The 16,484-nt window shown below is 55.7% G+C and overlaps 3 protein-coding genes across 3 annotated transcripts; all 3 read right to left on the minus strand.

Annotated features, from left to right (window-relative positions):
- Positions 1-172: 172 nt before the first annotated feature.
- On the minus strand, positions 173-3,604 carry B0H18DRAFT_136836 (uncharacterized protein). Its single transcript, XM_048036808.1, has 6 exons — positions 3,543-3,604; positions 3,419-3,472; positions 3,296-3,370; positions 3,203-3,232; positions 3,039-3,146; positions 173-2,981 (listed from the first exon to the last, which is right to left on the minus strand). Exons 1-6 carry the CDS (start codon positions 3,543-3,545, stop codon positions 375-377), a joined length of 2,877 nt encoding a protein of 958 aa, XP_047886518.1. The 5' UTR covers positions 3,546-3,604; the 3' UTR covers positions 173-374.
- A 1,039-nt stretch (positions 3,605-4,643) lies between these two features.
- B0H18DRAFT_1216062 (uncharacterized protein) lies at positions 4,644-8,084 on the minus strand. Its single transcript, XM_048036659.1, has 5 exons — positions 8,021-8,084; positions 7,888-7,965; positions 7,788-7,835; positions 7,617-7,724; positions 4,644-7,562 (listed from the first exon to the last, which is right to left on the minus strand). Exons 1-5 carry the CDS (start codon positions 8,069-8,071, stop codon positions 4,836-4,838), a joined length of 3,012 nt encoding a protein of 1,003 aa, XP_047886519.1. The 5' UTR covers positions 8,072-8,084; the 3' UTR covers positions 4,644-4,835.
- Positions 8,085-11,433: 3,349 nt separating this feature from the next.
- B0H18DRAFT_1145467 (amidase signature enzyme) lies at positions 11,434-13,461 on the minus strand (the record flags this gene model as incomplete). The annotated part of the gene is made up of 7 exons (XM_048035683.1): positions 11,434-11,748; positions 11,801-12,156; positions 12,203-12,264; positions 12,318-12,405; positions 12,453-12,718; positions 12,771-13,373; positions 13,430-13,461. The coding sequence occupies 7 exons, from the start codon at positions 13,459-13,461 to the stop codon at positions 11,488-11,490; spliced, it is 1,668 nt and encodes a 555-aa protein (XP_047886520.1). The 3' UTR covers positions 11,434-11,487.
- Positions 13,462-16,484: the final 3,023 nt, after the last annotated feature.

Here is a 16,484-nt window from a genome sequence, read left to right on the forward strand (position 1 = left end):
CCGTAGTGTTTCACCTTTCCAACACCATTATTTGAGTCTATCCCAAGCCCGTTCTCGCTCGTTCTTCCCACTCCGCGCGACCGCAGCCACAACGACCACCCGAGTCGACCTTGCCCATTACAAGGTTGCGGTGTGACGAGCGCTTAGTGACTGTACTTGAATCATGAACCTGCCGGACGTCAATTACCCTACGACTGGGATTCTCAAAGCCACCAAAATAGAGGACATAATACTTTACAGCCAGTGATACACAGAGTATCAATTACAGCGTTGATGAGTATAAGTCTAATTTTGTCATGGATATGCCGCCATACTGAACTGCCACACAATCGTACAATCGTTAATAGCATCCACGCAACGTCTACGTCTAGACGTCACTTCAATCGTATACCAGCTTTCGTAGTATCAAGTCGGGGGCGCGTTGACCTCCTCGTCCGAGTCGCTTGTCGAGGTGTAGGTCGCGGCCTCTCTGACAGGCTTCCAGTCCCTTCCAAAGTACTGATCGCCTCGCGCGCCTCATCCTCACACCATTTTTGCAAGAGAAGATCGAGAAGTTCAGGAACTCCCGACTCTGGTCTCCGTAGATGCGCCAGGATCCCCGAACGGAACCTCGAGTCGGTCGAAATGTATCGCAGGTCAGCCATCATTGTCAGGACCGTCTTGATCGACTTGGGCGGGTTGAACACCGCAGAAGCGACCCGCAGCGCCGCGATCATCTGCTCGCCAACGGCCCACGCGGAGTGGTTGTCGAAGACGAACTCATCCACGGGGGGCACGATCGGCGTGGGCACGCCAGAGTTGAGGATGGTGAACCGGCACGCGGCGCCGTACGCGACGCGGTGAATCGCTATCCTGGTTTCGGGGTCGCTGTGTCTATGGTCATGGCTGCACATGAACTGGAGTATCTCGAGGGTGGAATGAGTGATCTGCTCGCGGTCGATCTTGAGCGGGCCCAGATCTGTGGGGCAGTAGTAGCCGAGGAATCCAGACACGCGGACGACACGTCTCAGCAGGCGCAGCGAGTCTTGTAGGGAGAAGGAACCGTGCTGCCAGCTCGCCGCTGCCTGACTGTCATCGCAGTTCCAGGAGTCGAGTAGCTCCGCGTGTAGTTCCTGCAGAAATGTAGGGTACCGCGTAATCAGCGCCTCTATCAGCTTGATACGATCCGCCTCTTCGAGCTTGTCGGACGACCGACCAGGAGCATACGTTGAGTACAGCAACTCCTCGAGTACTACGAGCATTGCGTGGAGCATCACGGGATGCTGCTTTCTCGGTGCGAGGACGTTGCTTCTCAGGGCATCCAACAGCCGGTCCGTGCGTCGCACCTGCGTGATGAGCAAGTGGAAGTCGTCAAACTTGGGAATTAGTCTACGCTCGGGAATGGAGAGCACGCAGAGGGCCCAGCAGATCTGGCGAAGGAGCGCAAAGTCCATGCCGGGATTGTGTAGCACGAGTGAAGCAAATGCGTCGAGAGCGCCGTGCTTGTGCTCAAGGCGTGCGGAGACAACCTCGGTGGGCTTGGTCCACTGGGGAGGGTCGATCACGCGCGTGGCAACGTAGATGGTGGTGTTGACGATTGACATCCTGTCTTCGCTCTCCAGTGTGTTCAGCCTCTTGAACGGCATCAGGCGAGCGTAGTACTCTTTCACAGACTCCTTTAAGTTGCCCGAGTACCACGTGAGAGGGAAGGCGACGAGCTGCAGCCGGAGTCTATGCGAGAACAGGATGATGTCGCCCGGGATCTCCTCCACAGCGTCCTCGTCGATACAAGAGAGCCGCATCGTCCGGAGGGCGAGGTCCGCGTTGAGCGACATGGTCTCCTGCGGTCGCTTGTACGTCCTCGGCAGGCCCCAAGGCGTCGGGATCGCCCTCGCGTCATCGTCAACCACCTCCGTGAGAAGCCTCGCGAGGGCCCTCTCCACGAGCGCATACTCGTTCTGCACGGAGGACTTGAGGTCGTCGAACTCGAACTCCTCGAGCCAGCGGAGCCACTGGGTGAGGAAGCGCACGGAGCCCGCGTCGATGAAGAGGTTGCGGTACGCGACGAGGTGCGGGAAGCGCGCGATGGAGTGGGCGAGGAGCTCCGCGTCCTGGTCCGTGAGGCCCATCTGGAAGGACTCGACCATGCGCGAGAGCACCTTGGAATCCATCAACGCGGCGTTGCCGAAGATGTAGTTGATCTCGCGCGAGTGCGAGTCGACGAGCGGCGCGGCGTACGCGCGCATGATGTACTCCGTGCGCAGGATGGGGCCACGAGCGGGATAGGCCAGAGAGGGTGGAATCTCGATGCCGCAATAGGAGATCATGCGCAGGAGCGTGCGGTAGCCCTTGACCAGCGGGTACGTGATCTTCCAGGACGTGTAGATCGACCTGCGGAGGAACTCCCAGGTCCACGTCGTAGGATCGACCGACGTCCTGTATGGGCAGGTGGACGAGAGGTGTGAGAGGACGTAGGTACCGATGTAGATACCGACCGTCAGTCCGATGAGCACCGTCGCGACGATGGCGACAGTGGTGTTTGTCGCCCAGAGGAAGTCAATGAGGCCCGCAAAGAAAAGGAGAAGCGACATGTGGAGAAGGAGCGGTAGACACTCGAGTGCGGAGGAAAGATTCCACGCGCGTGCGTTGTCGTATCGGTACTGAAATTGCCGCCCGCGACCCTCGACCGACGGGTGAAGGTCCCCGTCGAGGCTCGCGAGCCATTGTTTGGCGAGGATGGTGAGGAAGGCGACGGACACACTGACGACGAGACTTGCGAACCAGAATGTGTTCACGCGGACGGCGTAGTCCTTCGGAATGAACGCGCGGGTTGATGATGCAACGAACGTTGTTGATGCCTGGACCGGCTGAAGGGTTCCGTTTGTATGCAGCGAAGCGATGATTTGCTGCAGTAGATCGACTGTGGCTTGACCGGAGTCAGGGCGAAGGCTCGGATATGAGAGAACTACGAATGCGGTGATGACGGCAGAGAAAAGGGTTGCCTGCACATTTGGTTTAGTCGCACGAAGAACTGCATATAGCCAGACGGCAGCACGCACGAAGAGGAGGAGCGAGTCCATCTCCTTGTTCCATTTTTCGACGAATTCTGCGCGCCACCGCGATGCTTGGTCGTTGTAGACCTGCCATACATTATGTCGTATGTCCGACTTAAAAGTATATATTCAGCCTGGTGAGGCACTAGACGCAAGAGGACACAACTCACATTTGTGGGGAGATCGGCCTCCTCTGGAAGCTATGGGAAAGTGGCATATATTCAATTAGTATTTATCAGCGGACGGAGGAAGGATTGGGTCACCGTTGATTGGTGTGCTGACATGTCAGGTCGCCGAGGAGGGGGGGTACGAGAGGGTGACATCCTCATGGGCAACCCCTATGAAAACTGTTAATTGAGCACCACATCGATCACCGGATTACATGCCTCTATGAGGGGAACGGGAGAAAGGCGAGATCGGTTGAGGGCTGACATTGAGTCCTAAGGGGGGACGTTCAATGACAGTCGTGTTCATCGGCGAAGCATCCTGGAGGGCACACTCGTCACTCACCATGCAGCTACGATTCCTAACGTTGAAAGGTATACACGGGCTCGCTCGAGCGCAGCGCCATTGTTAAAGGGTCTTCATGAATGCATCAGCGCGCGAGCCACATAACTTGTCCACTGTCATACCGACCGCCACAGCGAGCGATACGTCGTGTGAGTGTGGCCCGCGCGTCATCCTCGCCCCATTCAGAAACTAGACTGATGCATGGAAGCCGTCCATTCACAGTCTACTTCGAAATGTCAGTTGCTTGGACGAGGCCTTACTCAATACAGGTCCAAAGCCGGCTGCCCCTGGTGGCATAAAGCAGCATGCTGAGTCAACGCGATCGCGAGTCAACTGCCATGGACCATACTGACCGGTAGGACGACACCTACGTGGCAGACGGTGTAGAGCGTACATATAGCTCACCTTCCAAGTTAAGCGTGTGCGACCCAGAGTATGGCCTGGGATATTCCGCGGGGCTAGGCACACATCGGGGGCAGGCCGGTGATGGCTGGAAAATTCCGCACAGATCCTGTACAGACGTTCACGTATGTGCTGTCTTTCGCCGGCCGGTACCTCCGCATTTAGCAGAAGATAGAAAGCAGACGCGCTGCACAACAGAGTTCAGTGAACATGCATCAGTCAGCCGCGGTCAAGTACGGGAGGTTCTCTGGTGTGACCGTTCAGTCAGAAGGCCGCCGCGGACATACGCAGGTGGACAATATCACTTACCACGTAGACGTTCGATACCATCCAGTGCAATGGGACGATGCAATGGCGGCTATCCGCAGCATGATGCGATGTCGATGTGAGTGGGCCAGCTGTGCGACCGGAGTGGGATGAATGGACGATCCTGTGCAAGCCTCGCATGCCCTTGTGTCCTACGGTATGTTGTGCAATGACCTTGCTGTGCCAAGACTCAAAGTCACGGTAAGTGTGAGCGACCTTGCCATAGAGTCATGCACATGAACGTGAAGTTCGTGGACCTGAGAAGCACTCAGCGCAGTGGCGGTAATAGCCTGAGGGCGCCGATGTCACGCCATGACTAAGCACCCTAGCAAGCGTCAGAGGCCAAAGGGCTGTGTCACCGTAAACATTCTGTCAAGTCGGATGCGCCAAGGAATCGACTGGGTTTGCGAGTTGAATAAGATACAGGTATGATCGGTAGACAAGCGTACTCCTGTTGCCCGGTGGGAGGATAACAACCTTCAATGAGGAGATGATACTGACTCGTGACCAAGCGCAATGAACCTGAGGAGTGGAAGCCAGTGCGTCAGTACGACCTCTACCACTGGTACTCGACAACGGTCCATATCAGACATTCCCTGCAGCACCTGGCACAAACGATGGTGCGAGTACGTATGCGTTTCCGACGCTCTCAGCCTCCCAACGTGCGTAATAGTGCGCAGCGTCGACAAGTGGTTCATCGGCTGCGCCATTGGACGACTCCTCTGGTTCGGCCAGGTCTGTTACCGCCAGAGCTCCCAGAGCCCTCTGAGCTTCGGAATGAAGTCCCTTGTCCCGTAGAGAGGCGAGGTGATGGATGCGCTCAGGGTCGTTGGTTGGATCTCGAAGATAGGACAGCAGCTCAATAGCATACTTTGCCGACTGGGGGAGCTCCGGTGAGTCGGCCGCTCTCGGTACTCCAGCAAGAGACTTGAACCTCAGGTCCGCGATCATCGTTAAGACCGTACTGATTGACTCCGGTGGCTCGACGACGGCTGATGCGGTTTTGAGAACCAGGTCCATCATCTCGCCGATCTGCTGAGGCGAATAGCTATCGAAAACGAAAGCATCGGGCGGAGGTACCATCGTTGCGTCTTGTGCGCAGTCTAGGAGGGCGAATCGACACGCCGCACCGTAAGCAGTGCCATAGATGTGTTCCCAGGGGCCCTCGCTTTTGTGATTGAACGAACAGACGAACAGAAGGAGTTTGCGCGTATGGATCGCAATGTACTCCTTGGTTTTCACCGGTATGTCGAGTCCTCGAGGTGAGGGGTAGTGTACTATGCATCCCGATATACGAACTATGCGCTTCAGTAGACGGAGCAGGTCTTCGGGAAGCAGGTTCGCGAAGTACGGCTGGAAATCGTCGTTGTGCTGCCGCCTGGCAGTGGTCATGATAGAAGCAAGCTTCCGGAGGAAGGTAGGATACTTCGTTATCATACGCTCCAGGAGACGCATTCGGTATGTTTCTTCTGCCGTGGGCTGGTTTTGTACGCTCATCGACGTGCTGACAGATCCAGACTCGGAATGCCTGTCGTAGAGGAGATCTTCGATCAATACCAGAGTAAGGTGAAGCATAGAAGGGCGTTCCAAGTCCCTCGCAGTAGATAGTATGCGCTCGGGCGTCAGGGAGGAAGCTTCGCCTTGTGCCTGGGTAATCAGGAGATGGAAGTCGTCAAGCTTCGGGACCAAACGGTGTTCCGGCATGGAAAGAACAGCCAGGACCCAGGCGATTTGGCGGATGAGAGGGAACTCCATGCCGGGGTTCCGCAGAACCAGCTCTGCAAACATATCGACCGCCCTCCGTTTGTAGTCCGCACGAGTCTTCATCACGTCGTCTCGAGAGGTATTGTCCAGCGGAAGGTCGATGACACGAGTTGCTACGTAAATCGCAGTATTGACGATGGACATGCGGAACTCGGGTTCGAGGTCTTTCATCCCTCGAAACACTGCCAGTCGAGCGCAGAAGTCTTCTACGACGGCCCTCAAGTTGACTTTGCCTGTGTACCATGTCATGGACGATGCGACGAGTTGGAGCCGGAGTACGTGGGAGAACTGAACAATGTTCACTTGGTCCTCGCTGGCCGGAAGACTTACGGTCGTCTGCGATAACCGAAGCCTTTTTAGGGCAAGGTCGGCGTTCAGAGACATAGTCTCCTGAGGTTTCTTGTATCTCCGGAAAGGTCCTTCTGCCACGAGCCCTGTCGTGGCACTTCCGTCCTCGACCTCGGTAAGAAGTTGGGCAAGAGCGCGCAGAATGAGCGAGTATTCGTCTTGCATTCGCCGCTTCAGCTTAGGAAGCCCGCACTCGGAGTCTTCGATGTAGTGTAGCCACTGGCTCAAGAAGCGCACTGTGCCCGCCTCAATGAAGATGTCCCTATACCGGACGAGGAGCGGATATCGCGAGATTTCGTGGGCCAGCATTCTAGCGTCGTCGGTCGTGATGTTTGGTAGAAATGACTGGACCATTCGGGCCAGCATGCGCGCGTCCACGAGCTCGCGATGGTCCGATATGTAGTTAGACTCCCGGGAAACAATATCAGTTTCGAGCTCGGTGTCTGCGCGCGCTATGTGCTCGTTGTGGAGGGTTGCGATACGCTCAGCGAACGCGGACGGGATCTTCATTCCATAATAGCCGGATAGATGTCGAAGAGTGCGATAGAGCCACAATACGGGGTATGCGATCTTCCACGAGGTGTAGGGTAATCGGCGGATGAACTCCCATGTGACAGTTGTCGGGTCCACCGACGTCCTGTAAGGACAGGTCGCTGAGAGGTGGGATAACATGTACGTGCCGATGTAGATGGCGAACGTAACACTGACGAACACCGTCGCCACGATTGCGACGACTGTGTTGGTTGACCATAGAAAGTCGAGGAGACCGATGAAGAAAAGGAGTAATGATATGTGGAGGAGTATGGGAAGCCACTCGAGCGTAGTGGCTAGCTTCCACTCGTGCGCATTGTCGTAGCGGTACTGAAATTGTCGCCCGCGCGCCTCGATAGACGGGTGCAAGTCTCCGCCGAGACTGGCGAGCCATTGCTTGGCAAGTATTGTGAGAAAGGCCACGGATACGCTGATGACTAGGCTAGCGAACCAGAAAGCGTTGACACGAATGGCATATGCTTTGGGCGCGAATGATGTGTCGCCAGGTATCGATGCTGCAGTGTCACTTCCAGGTTGTCCAGTTTGGTTCTGGCGAAGAGCGTCCAGTATTTGGTTGAGGACGACGAGAGAGGCGGCGCCAGAGTCAGGGTGGAGCGCAGGGTAGACCAGGACGACAAAGGCAGTGACGACAGCCGAGAAAAGGGTCGCCTGGTGGAAGCAAATGAGTGACAGGAACATATCGAGATGAACTGGACTACGAACAAACAATAGGAGAGAGTCCATTTCCTTGATCCACTTCTCGATAAAGTCGGTACGCCACTTTGACGCCTCTTTAACGTAGAGATTCCATACTCTTGGTTGCACAACTGACTGGCAATGAGTCGTTGTACGTCAGACAGGTATGTCCAAAGTGCAGATCTCCCGGTAACGTACGGTTGTGGGCACATCATCAGCCCTAGGAATGCTCGACGTTGAATCGTTCTGGAAGTGGTACTTCAGCATACGCAGGAGTCCTTGATAATGGTTGGCTCACTGAATTTGCCAGTTTCATGGGTGGTGCATACACGCGTTCCGAGTGTTGTAGCTGATTATCTGGACTTGACTCTGATAGCTGCATAGAAATCTCATAAATTGAGTGGAGGCTTAGCAAACCGTCTGCGACTCACCCGATGGTTTGGAGACGGCATTCCGGATCGCGACTCCTTCGGAGCTGGCATTGTGCTACGTCTCTTTCTGAAGAAGCGGTGTGAACCTATCGCCCACAAATGCTAGCGCCCCATGAAAGGTATTGGATCGCCGTACTCACGTTTGACCGTAGCGTTGGACAGCACTTCTCGACGCGGATTATGATGGGCTTGATATCATATTAAAGGCTATGAAGAGCGTCATTCAAAGCTCCTTATTTCATCGCATAGGCGCGAATGTGGTCTGGCGTCATCGCATGTGTCAAGCAGCGTGATGTGGATGCATTGAAGGCGTGAAGGCAACGACGCAGTGGGAACCCTAGCACAAGAACGGTCGTGCTTAGAAAGATCCAATGAAAAACGGCAGGGATTACGAACCTCGAGGCCGACCGTTGCGAGCCGGTGGCGAAACGCAGGCTCTGCCCATTGGCATATGTGGGCTGATTCCTCGGACGACTGCGGGATAGCGCGCTAACGACGATACTCGCACGTTCCTTATACTACTAGCATGCCCACTTGTGTCTTGTGGTCAGTATGTAACCCGCGTCAAGGTAACTTAGTTAGCCTCTCCGTTTGGAACCGATAGGATGACAGTATATCGGAGACATGGTAAGCGCACATAGTAAGAAACAGTGTAATGCTTGAAATCACCAATGCTGGGGCCGAATTCGACAAGGACTTGCGTAGGCAGACACCGTCAGCAACACTATATGTCGGGGAGATGTGGAGAGACGTGCGTCGTTGTGATCTTCAAGAGTTGGCTGCCAAGCTAAGATGACTTGCTGAGTCATGCAAGGAACATCGACGAAGACTTGCAGATTCTTTAGCAGGCGGGCACTATGTTTGACGACCCTATTACTTTGGAAGTTCTCGATGGCGAAAAGACTGAAACAGCAATTGTCAGCCGCGGCCATGGAACCGTGTAAGACCCAGTGATGTACCGTGGTCCGCCAGGAACTTGGTAAATGCGGAAGTGTGCGTCAATCTGGATGAAATATGCCAGAAAGCCACACACGCGTCCCTTTCTCAGTCGGATCTAGTGTTCAAGACTTGCGTGAGACGGTAACAGCGATAAGGCACTCCGAGGCATACCTGAATTTTCATGTCCAGCTGTCACATGTTCCTGAAGTGAAGATTGTCGTACGCCGCTGTAAATCCTCCTTCGAGACTTGCAGTGAAAATTACCATCGCGCCACAGGTCAATTGACAAACTGGTGCAGGTCGTGAAGCCTGAATCGAGCACCTTCGCCTCTTGCAGTCTCCCCCCGACGATCTGCATGCCGAGGGCATACCGTGCATCTCGACTACGTCGCACATCTTGAACTGGCCTTGTTGTGTCAGCGGGTCCAGTGCGCCTCGGAGATGTCCGGGGCGGAGCCGTCGTGCTGACCAGGGTCCGCGGGGAGAACGACTGTCGATACGGCTATGTACGCATTACGCGCTCAGAACATTCGTCAACGCGTGTGGCTTCCTAGATAATCAGTACGGCATCATAAGTCTGGTTAAGCTCCATCAATGTGGAGCTCAATTGCGATAAAAATGTGGAACATTCTGCAGTCTGACGGCCTCGGTAGATCGTGACCCGGTATTTGAACATGTCTAGCGCATCGGGCAGACAGTTAACGCGCATACAGGGCAATACTCCCTCGGACTAGTCCAGCTTTCGAAAGCAGGTCAGCAGACATTATCATGCAGTACAGACCGAGACGCACCACATAAGACTGTACGCCCTGCGTTCAAACGTGGGCTCTGCAGAATAAAGAATACAGCAAGTCCGGATTGAGCATGCACACGCTAAGACAAGGACTGTAGCGTGGGACTGGGATAACTCGCGGGGCTCGGCACACTTTGAGGGGTAGGCCGGGGACGACGGAGATATCGCAAGAAGAGCTTGTTTGGCGTTCACGTGTGCGCTATCTGTCACCGGCCAAAACGTACGCATTGAGCAAAGCACAGAAAGAAAGAATGTGCGGCACAGCGGATGATTTGGGGTTCGGTGAGCGCACCATGCATCAGTCAATCGACCAGAATACGACGTGCGAAGGTGGACACAACACTCGACGCCACCGGCGCGATGGAACGAAGGCCAAATCGGCGGCATGAGGCGCTATGATTTTTCGGAATGGTTGTGAGACTGGAGTGACTTCGTATACCCTTGTGTCCTAGGCGAGGTTTCGGGGGCCCACGTCTGGTGAGGAATCAACGGGAGGGCGAGCAATCTTGCGGGGCGTCGTGGGTGAGAGGTACAGTGGGGACCGAGATGGTGGCATTTGTGCCGCGACATCATGGCCACGACTAAGCACTCTAGCACTGGTAAGGGGTATCAGCATGAGCGGCCCAGCGTTGTCGGTCCTTCCGTTCAACGTGCAACCTATGAGTACTCGTCAGACTAGAGTCAAGACAAATTTGCCGCTTACCATCAATATATGCGATGTCACAGTACTAACGCTGCCAGATCCTTGGACGGAGGCTCCAAGCTCGGAACGAGATGCGCCTAATGCCGATGTGCATGTGGCCGTGCATCATTGCCCATGTCAAGTGGCGAAAACCGACCGGACGATGATTGCTGTACAGAAGCTGCTGAAGAGAAATAGAGTTTCACTAGAAAGGGGAATGGTACAAATTTCCAGCTGGATTGTCGGAAGACCGACTGAATGTTACTGAGGTTCATCAGACCGTTTTGAATGCCACGCAGGCAGTTACTGGACAGAGCACTTCTCCCGTCTGCACGGTGCAACGATGGCCTCCATATATCCAGTATGATAGACGGAAGGTCTAGCTTGCCGACCATAAAACATGAACACGCGGTATATACCGACTCCCGAGAGCAGTGCTGTATCCGGTCGTGGGCGGTTAGCGCATCGACGACGACCAGCTGTAGTGGCGCTGTACTCACTGCGTAGAGTCTCGTCAGAGACTGGGCTGGTCATTGACGCTATCTGCTGCGTCCTGCGAGGCCGGCGTGTCAAAAGCACAGAAAATCGAGGAGGAGGAGGAAGAAAACGTCTGCGCCACCGACATTCCGGCGCTTATCCAGATCTCTGTTGTCCCAGCGATTTCTCACCCGATCGCTCTGCCACTGCCAGTGCCGCAGTGCGTGCCCCTGCCCTCCTCCTCTGCGTGTCTCGCGGTCATTAGGCGGTTTTGAATATGGCACTATCCAAGAAAAAGCGCAACACCATCGGCAAGAGGTCCTCGTGAAGACATGATCACCGCGCGAGCCACACGGGCGTAAAGTTACTTATCGCTGTTATATCAACTTGAACAGCCACTGGCAGCGAGCAGTACGTTGTGGTAGTGTGGTACATGCTCAGGTTGTGCATTACACAGCCCCACGGGCATCCAGCACTCACGCGGAACCAGACTGCAGGTTTATCGGGCACACCAGAGGCACCGAACAGTAAGCACAGCACATCTTAACATTTGTTCACGCCATACATCTGAAGTGACTAGCCAGCCATACTGAGAGGCGCATACGCCTTTCCGTCCTCCTCCAGCAGCCTCTGAATCAGCTTCATGCCCTCGAGGACCTTTTCTTCTTGCAGCCTCCGCCCGACGACCTGCACGCCTACCGGCAACCCGTGCATCTTGTCCGCGTCGTACATCTTGTACTGGCCCCGCTCGATGGCGTTTCTGGGCTTGAACGGGCCCAGCGCGTCACGCAGTCGGTCGACGTGGGTGACGGGTAGCACGCCCGCGGAGTAGTCCAGCTGCCCAAAAGCGCATCAGCAAACGTTCGTCGCTGCACACTCCGCCACGTACCAGGTTGAACAAGAACGTATACCCGCACGCCTTCCACCCCTCCTTCATGCCCCCATGCGGGACCGCCGGCAACGAATTCGGCACGGTCAAGATGAAGTCGAGCCCCTGCTCCTTCATGTACGCGTGCCAGCGCTCCCTGTACGCGTCGCGCTGGAAAACGAGCGCACAGTACTCGGCCACGCTCTTCTCCGACCACGCTGCGACGAGGTCGGCGTAGAGCGGGTCGCGGGCGACGTACCGGAGGTACCACGCGTAGAGCGTCTTGAAGAGGCGCGGAGCGCGGAACATTCCGAGCGCGGCGCGCATGGCGGGGTCGTTCGTCTCGCCCGGGCGGATCGGGTTCGTGCAGCGCTTGGCTGGGGGAGGGTCAGTGGGAGGCTTGGACGAGGAGCGTGGACGTACCGCCGTCGGCCATGAGGAGCTGGGAGGCGAGCTTCAGGCCTTCGGCAGGGCTTGGAGGATCGCTGCCATGAACATACGTTAGTGCACGGGTCTTGACAGAGGAGCCGGGACGAACACGGTGACGACTTGGTGCCCGTGCGCCTCCAGCGTCTTCACGACCGTCTGCAGAGCCCGATTGCACGCAGGCGACGGGGCGACGACACCTACAACGAGTATCAGTCACTGATTACCCATAGAATCGACTACCCACCGTCGTCCCACATGACGCCCCACCGGATGCTCTTCTGGCTGGATAGATCGACCTCGCGCCACGGGAGCGCGAGCACCGAGCTGTCGTACTCCCACGGCTCCATGCTCATCACCGCCCTCCAGAACGTCTCGAGGTCGCCGAGGGTGCGCGCCATCGGGGAGAACGCCACGCCCACGCCCTGTTCGCCGGGCACGCTCGTGTGCGCGTTCCCCGACTTGAGGAACCGGTAGGAGGACGCCTTGATGGTGTACACCCCCGAGTAGTGTCTGCGCGTCGTCCGTCAGCTCCTCGTCCAAGGTCTGCGAAGCGGCCGCTTACGATGGCAAACGGACCGAGCCCGCCCCGTCCGAGCCGACGCCGACCCTCGAGCCACCGAAGGCGATCAGCGCGGCCTCGCCGCCGGACGAGCCACCGGGGACGTAGTTCCTGTTGTGCGGGTTCGTCGTCGCGCCGAAGACGTCGTTCGCGCACTCGAACGAGAGCATCGTGATCGGGACGTTCGTCTTCACGTACGGGACGGCGCCCGCGTCGCGGAGCAGCCTCGCGAGCGCGGAGTCCTGCTGCTTGATGCCCACCCACGCGGAGTAGCCGATGCACGCGTCGACGCCCGCCACGGAGATCTCGTCCTTCAGGCTCACGGGCATGCCCGCGAGGGGCCCCTTCGTGTTGCAAGACTCTGCGGACGACTCTGCCTCCTGGATGAACACCTCGGTCAGGCAGTTCGTCGCGGCGTGCGCCTTCAGGGCGGCCTTGCCGTACGCGGCGAGGACGTCGCGCGGCTTGAGTGCGCCTTTCTGGACATCGGTGACAATTGCGGCGATGGGCTTGGCGAGTACGTCCTTATCGCTCGCAGTTAGCGGCGTGCGGTAGACCGCGGGGAGGCTCTCGATGCGTGCACGACGCTCTTCTTGCTTAGCGTAGCTACGGGACCGGGGTCATTGAGGAAATCAATGGGAGTACCATGGGATACTACTCACCAGGCGCGTCGATGGGCGAGGTAGGAGAACATCGTAGACCGTTCACGAGGGTGGGATGGCCCACTGGGAGCGTGGCTCACCTTCGACTTGTATCACGAAGGAGGAGGAACGGCCTCCCATAGTATTGCTTCGGATAAGATGTGCTGGTCATAGGAGCACTCTCGAGGCGGGAAGCAGAAGATAATCTGACGTTGCGGTTGCAATGGAACCTAAAAGTGGGCTATCTTGGGAGTGAGAACACAACGGGCACGGGTCGACGTACGTACGTCGGGACGTATGGACAGTTGAGGGCGGATTTGGGAGACAGGCGTGGAGAATTGCACACGACCAGATAGGATCGATATAGTAGACGTGCCACCTAGTGAGTCACGGAGCGTGTTCAGTGGCCAACGATACAAACAATTAAATAAGTACTTAGTGGCCACTGACCTGACGGTACGGATACGCTATGGGTTGTGGCGCGCGGCCGCCGGACTAGTACATAGATACTTACATGCAGCCCTTGAAGTTCTGGACATCGGATCGTCAATGCTTAGATCGGAAGACCGTCACAGGAAGCATACCTTCGTGTACATGATCACGACATCCAAGATATCAAATGCAAATGTTGTTCTGTTGCAATGCAAGGTGAGACTCGGGCTGCAGTCTCTAGTCAGGACGACGGTAAATCCTACCCGAAGAACACGGTACCTGGAACAGATTTAGTTAGATCCACGGCATCATCGAATTTTGGACAGACCATCCACGAGCAATAGGTTGGTGATGCTCGCCTGCTCGCCGATGGAGTCAGCAAACCTCTTCGTTTTGAATGTATGGCGCCAGGTTTCCACGAGCAACAGAAGATGCGCTAGCGATGCTGTGATCACGCTCGCAATGTTGACTTGCACCGCATACGTCAGTATCGCATGAATCCTCAGACGAATGGTCAGAGGGCCTACAGCTGAGTCAAATGCATTGCTTATTAACATGTTGGCTCGCAAAAATCACAATTAAGAGCACATACTGGAGGTCGGCAAGGTTGTTCGTGTCTTCAGCGAAGCATCCATATGGTGAGTTCATGATACGGAGAGTACCTGTTTCGTACTGCCACACGGCATCAGTAGAGGCGCGTAGACTGTCAAGGGGAATGTACTATATTGCACGCGATCTCTACAAGGAAGAGAGCCACAATAACCGAAGGAATGCGCCAGTCCTTTCCATTGACAGCATACGCGCGTAAAGCCATGATCGCTGCATCATCAGTGAGAATATTATCGCGACATGTCGGAGACAGTCACCTCACCTGTCTCAACAATATCGAATACTGTAGCCATATCAAGGTACACGAACCACAGACCACGTATGCTGCGGTCCAGGCCAGTAAGTTCAGCCACTACGATGGACACCGGAGAGCACATACCTCTAGCGGAAAGACAGACACGCCTGTATGTTAGTCACATTTACGTGAACGAAAGCAGATGGCGCACCGTACACCTCGAGGTAAACGTCAATGCGACCCAAGCCATAGCTGAGCTGAAGATCGAGACGTGCAACAGGACAAAGAGGACGGTTGGGATTGACAGCATTCGGCCTCGCATGAAGTGGACTTGTTGTCCGAGAGTGAGCACGAAGTCAAGACAGTAGATACCTAGTACGAGAGTTCGACGTGAGCGAACATTGGCCAGTCCAAGGCTGGTATCGCGTACACAATGCGGCAACGAAGCAGCAATTCTGACATGGGTCGATGCGTTAGAGAAGGGCAATGACGGGGGTTGCGTTGATACTTACTGAGAGCTAATCAAGGCTTCAAGTTCTTGAACACTCACTGCTTGGGTCAAGGTTGCATTGGCCATGCTCGAGTTGAGCGTGGTGCGGCGCAGGACGGGTTCAGTTGGTGAGCAAAGACAAGCTACGACGTTCTTAAGTAGCGTAGACCATCTGAGATGTAGGTCAACGTCATCCGTTAGCATCGATGGTTACAATATTGGGGACAGGAAGTTGATGGCCTAGAATGGGTCGTCGTAGCGAAAAGCGGTGAGCAGAACGATTTCGAGCGGGATGGATGGAAGACGCCTCACTTGGGCATTGGAATGTGTTCTGAAATTGGGAGGGGGCCCATCGAGGCGATGAAGAAGCACGGGTCGTTACCAGCAATACCGAACCCACGTCTTGGTGCCGATAGATACCCATCATAACCGTTTCGACTCACAGCCACTGTGATACTTACCAAGTCTCGAGTGAACACTCGCGGAACACGACTAATTTTTTTTGGCAAGACGGGTGGAGGAGACGCGTTACCAAGCTCCCCGTCATTGCGAGCGAGGACTTGCCTATCGGCGCGAAACACCACTGAACAGCGTGGCAGAGCGGCGAGTCGTGAGCTACAGCAGCGAGCACAGACAGAGGTACATACGTACCTCGTCTTGGTTGTATCCCCTACGCCTACAAGCACCTTTTGTGCGGAATGCATTGGCAATTAGCGCCATGTCTTCGTTCTTGATAGTCTGACTCTGGTCACGACGGGAGGAATCACGAGCGGACCTCAGCATGCAAATTGGGACTGGTGGGGAGGTGGTGTGTACGTCGAGAGGGCAGGAAGGCGGAGAGGCGAGGCGGGTGCTCTGCGCGTCGTAAGACGTAGTTAAACGGAGCGTACATCAGAGGCAGCGGGACAGAAGAATCTCCAACTGTCTCAGCCAGTGTAGAGACATGGCCGCATTTACGCATTTGCCAAACCCGCGCAATGCATAAGGTCAACGGCAGCATGCACATTCCTCAGCGAGCACGCCCCAGATTATCAAATGCTGCGTTCAAACATCCTCCGTGCGGTGACAGAGCTTGAGGGCGCACCTACACGCCCGCCTATTGCACACATACAACATGGGTTGCAAAGAATTTGTAGCCTCGAATGACAATGTCTTCGCCACGGCTGCCAACGGCGGTTCGTGACGCTGGATGCAGCGATCAGAACACTGTGAGGACTCGGGGGCCTCAGAGCTCTTGAACAGAAATATTAATACTACGTATACCGCATGCGAGTGTCACGAGGTAAGAGGGCTACAAACTCACCGCGAAG

This window comes from Fomitopsis serialis (assembly GCF_022376445.1).
Source record: "Fomitopsis serialis strain Sig1Antser10 chromosome Unknown B0H18scaffold_162, whole genome shotgun sequence".
Taxonomy (NCBI): Eukaryota; Fungi; Basidiomycota; class Agaricomycetes; order Polyporales; family Fomitopsidaceae; genus Fomitopsis; species Fomitopsis serialis.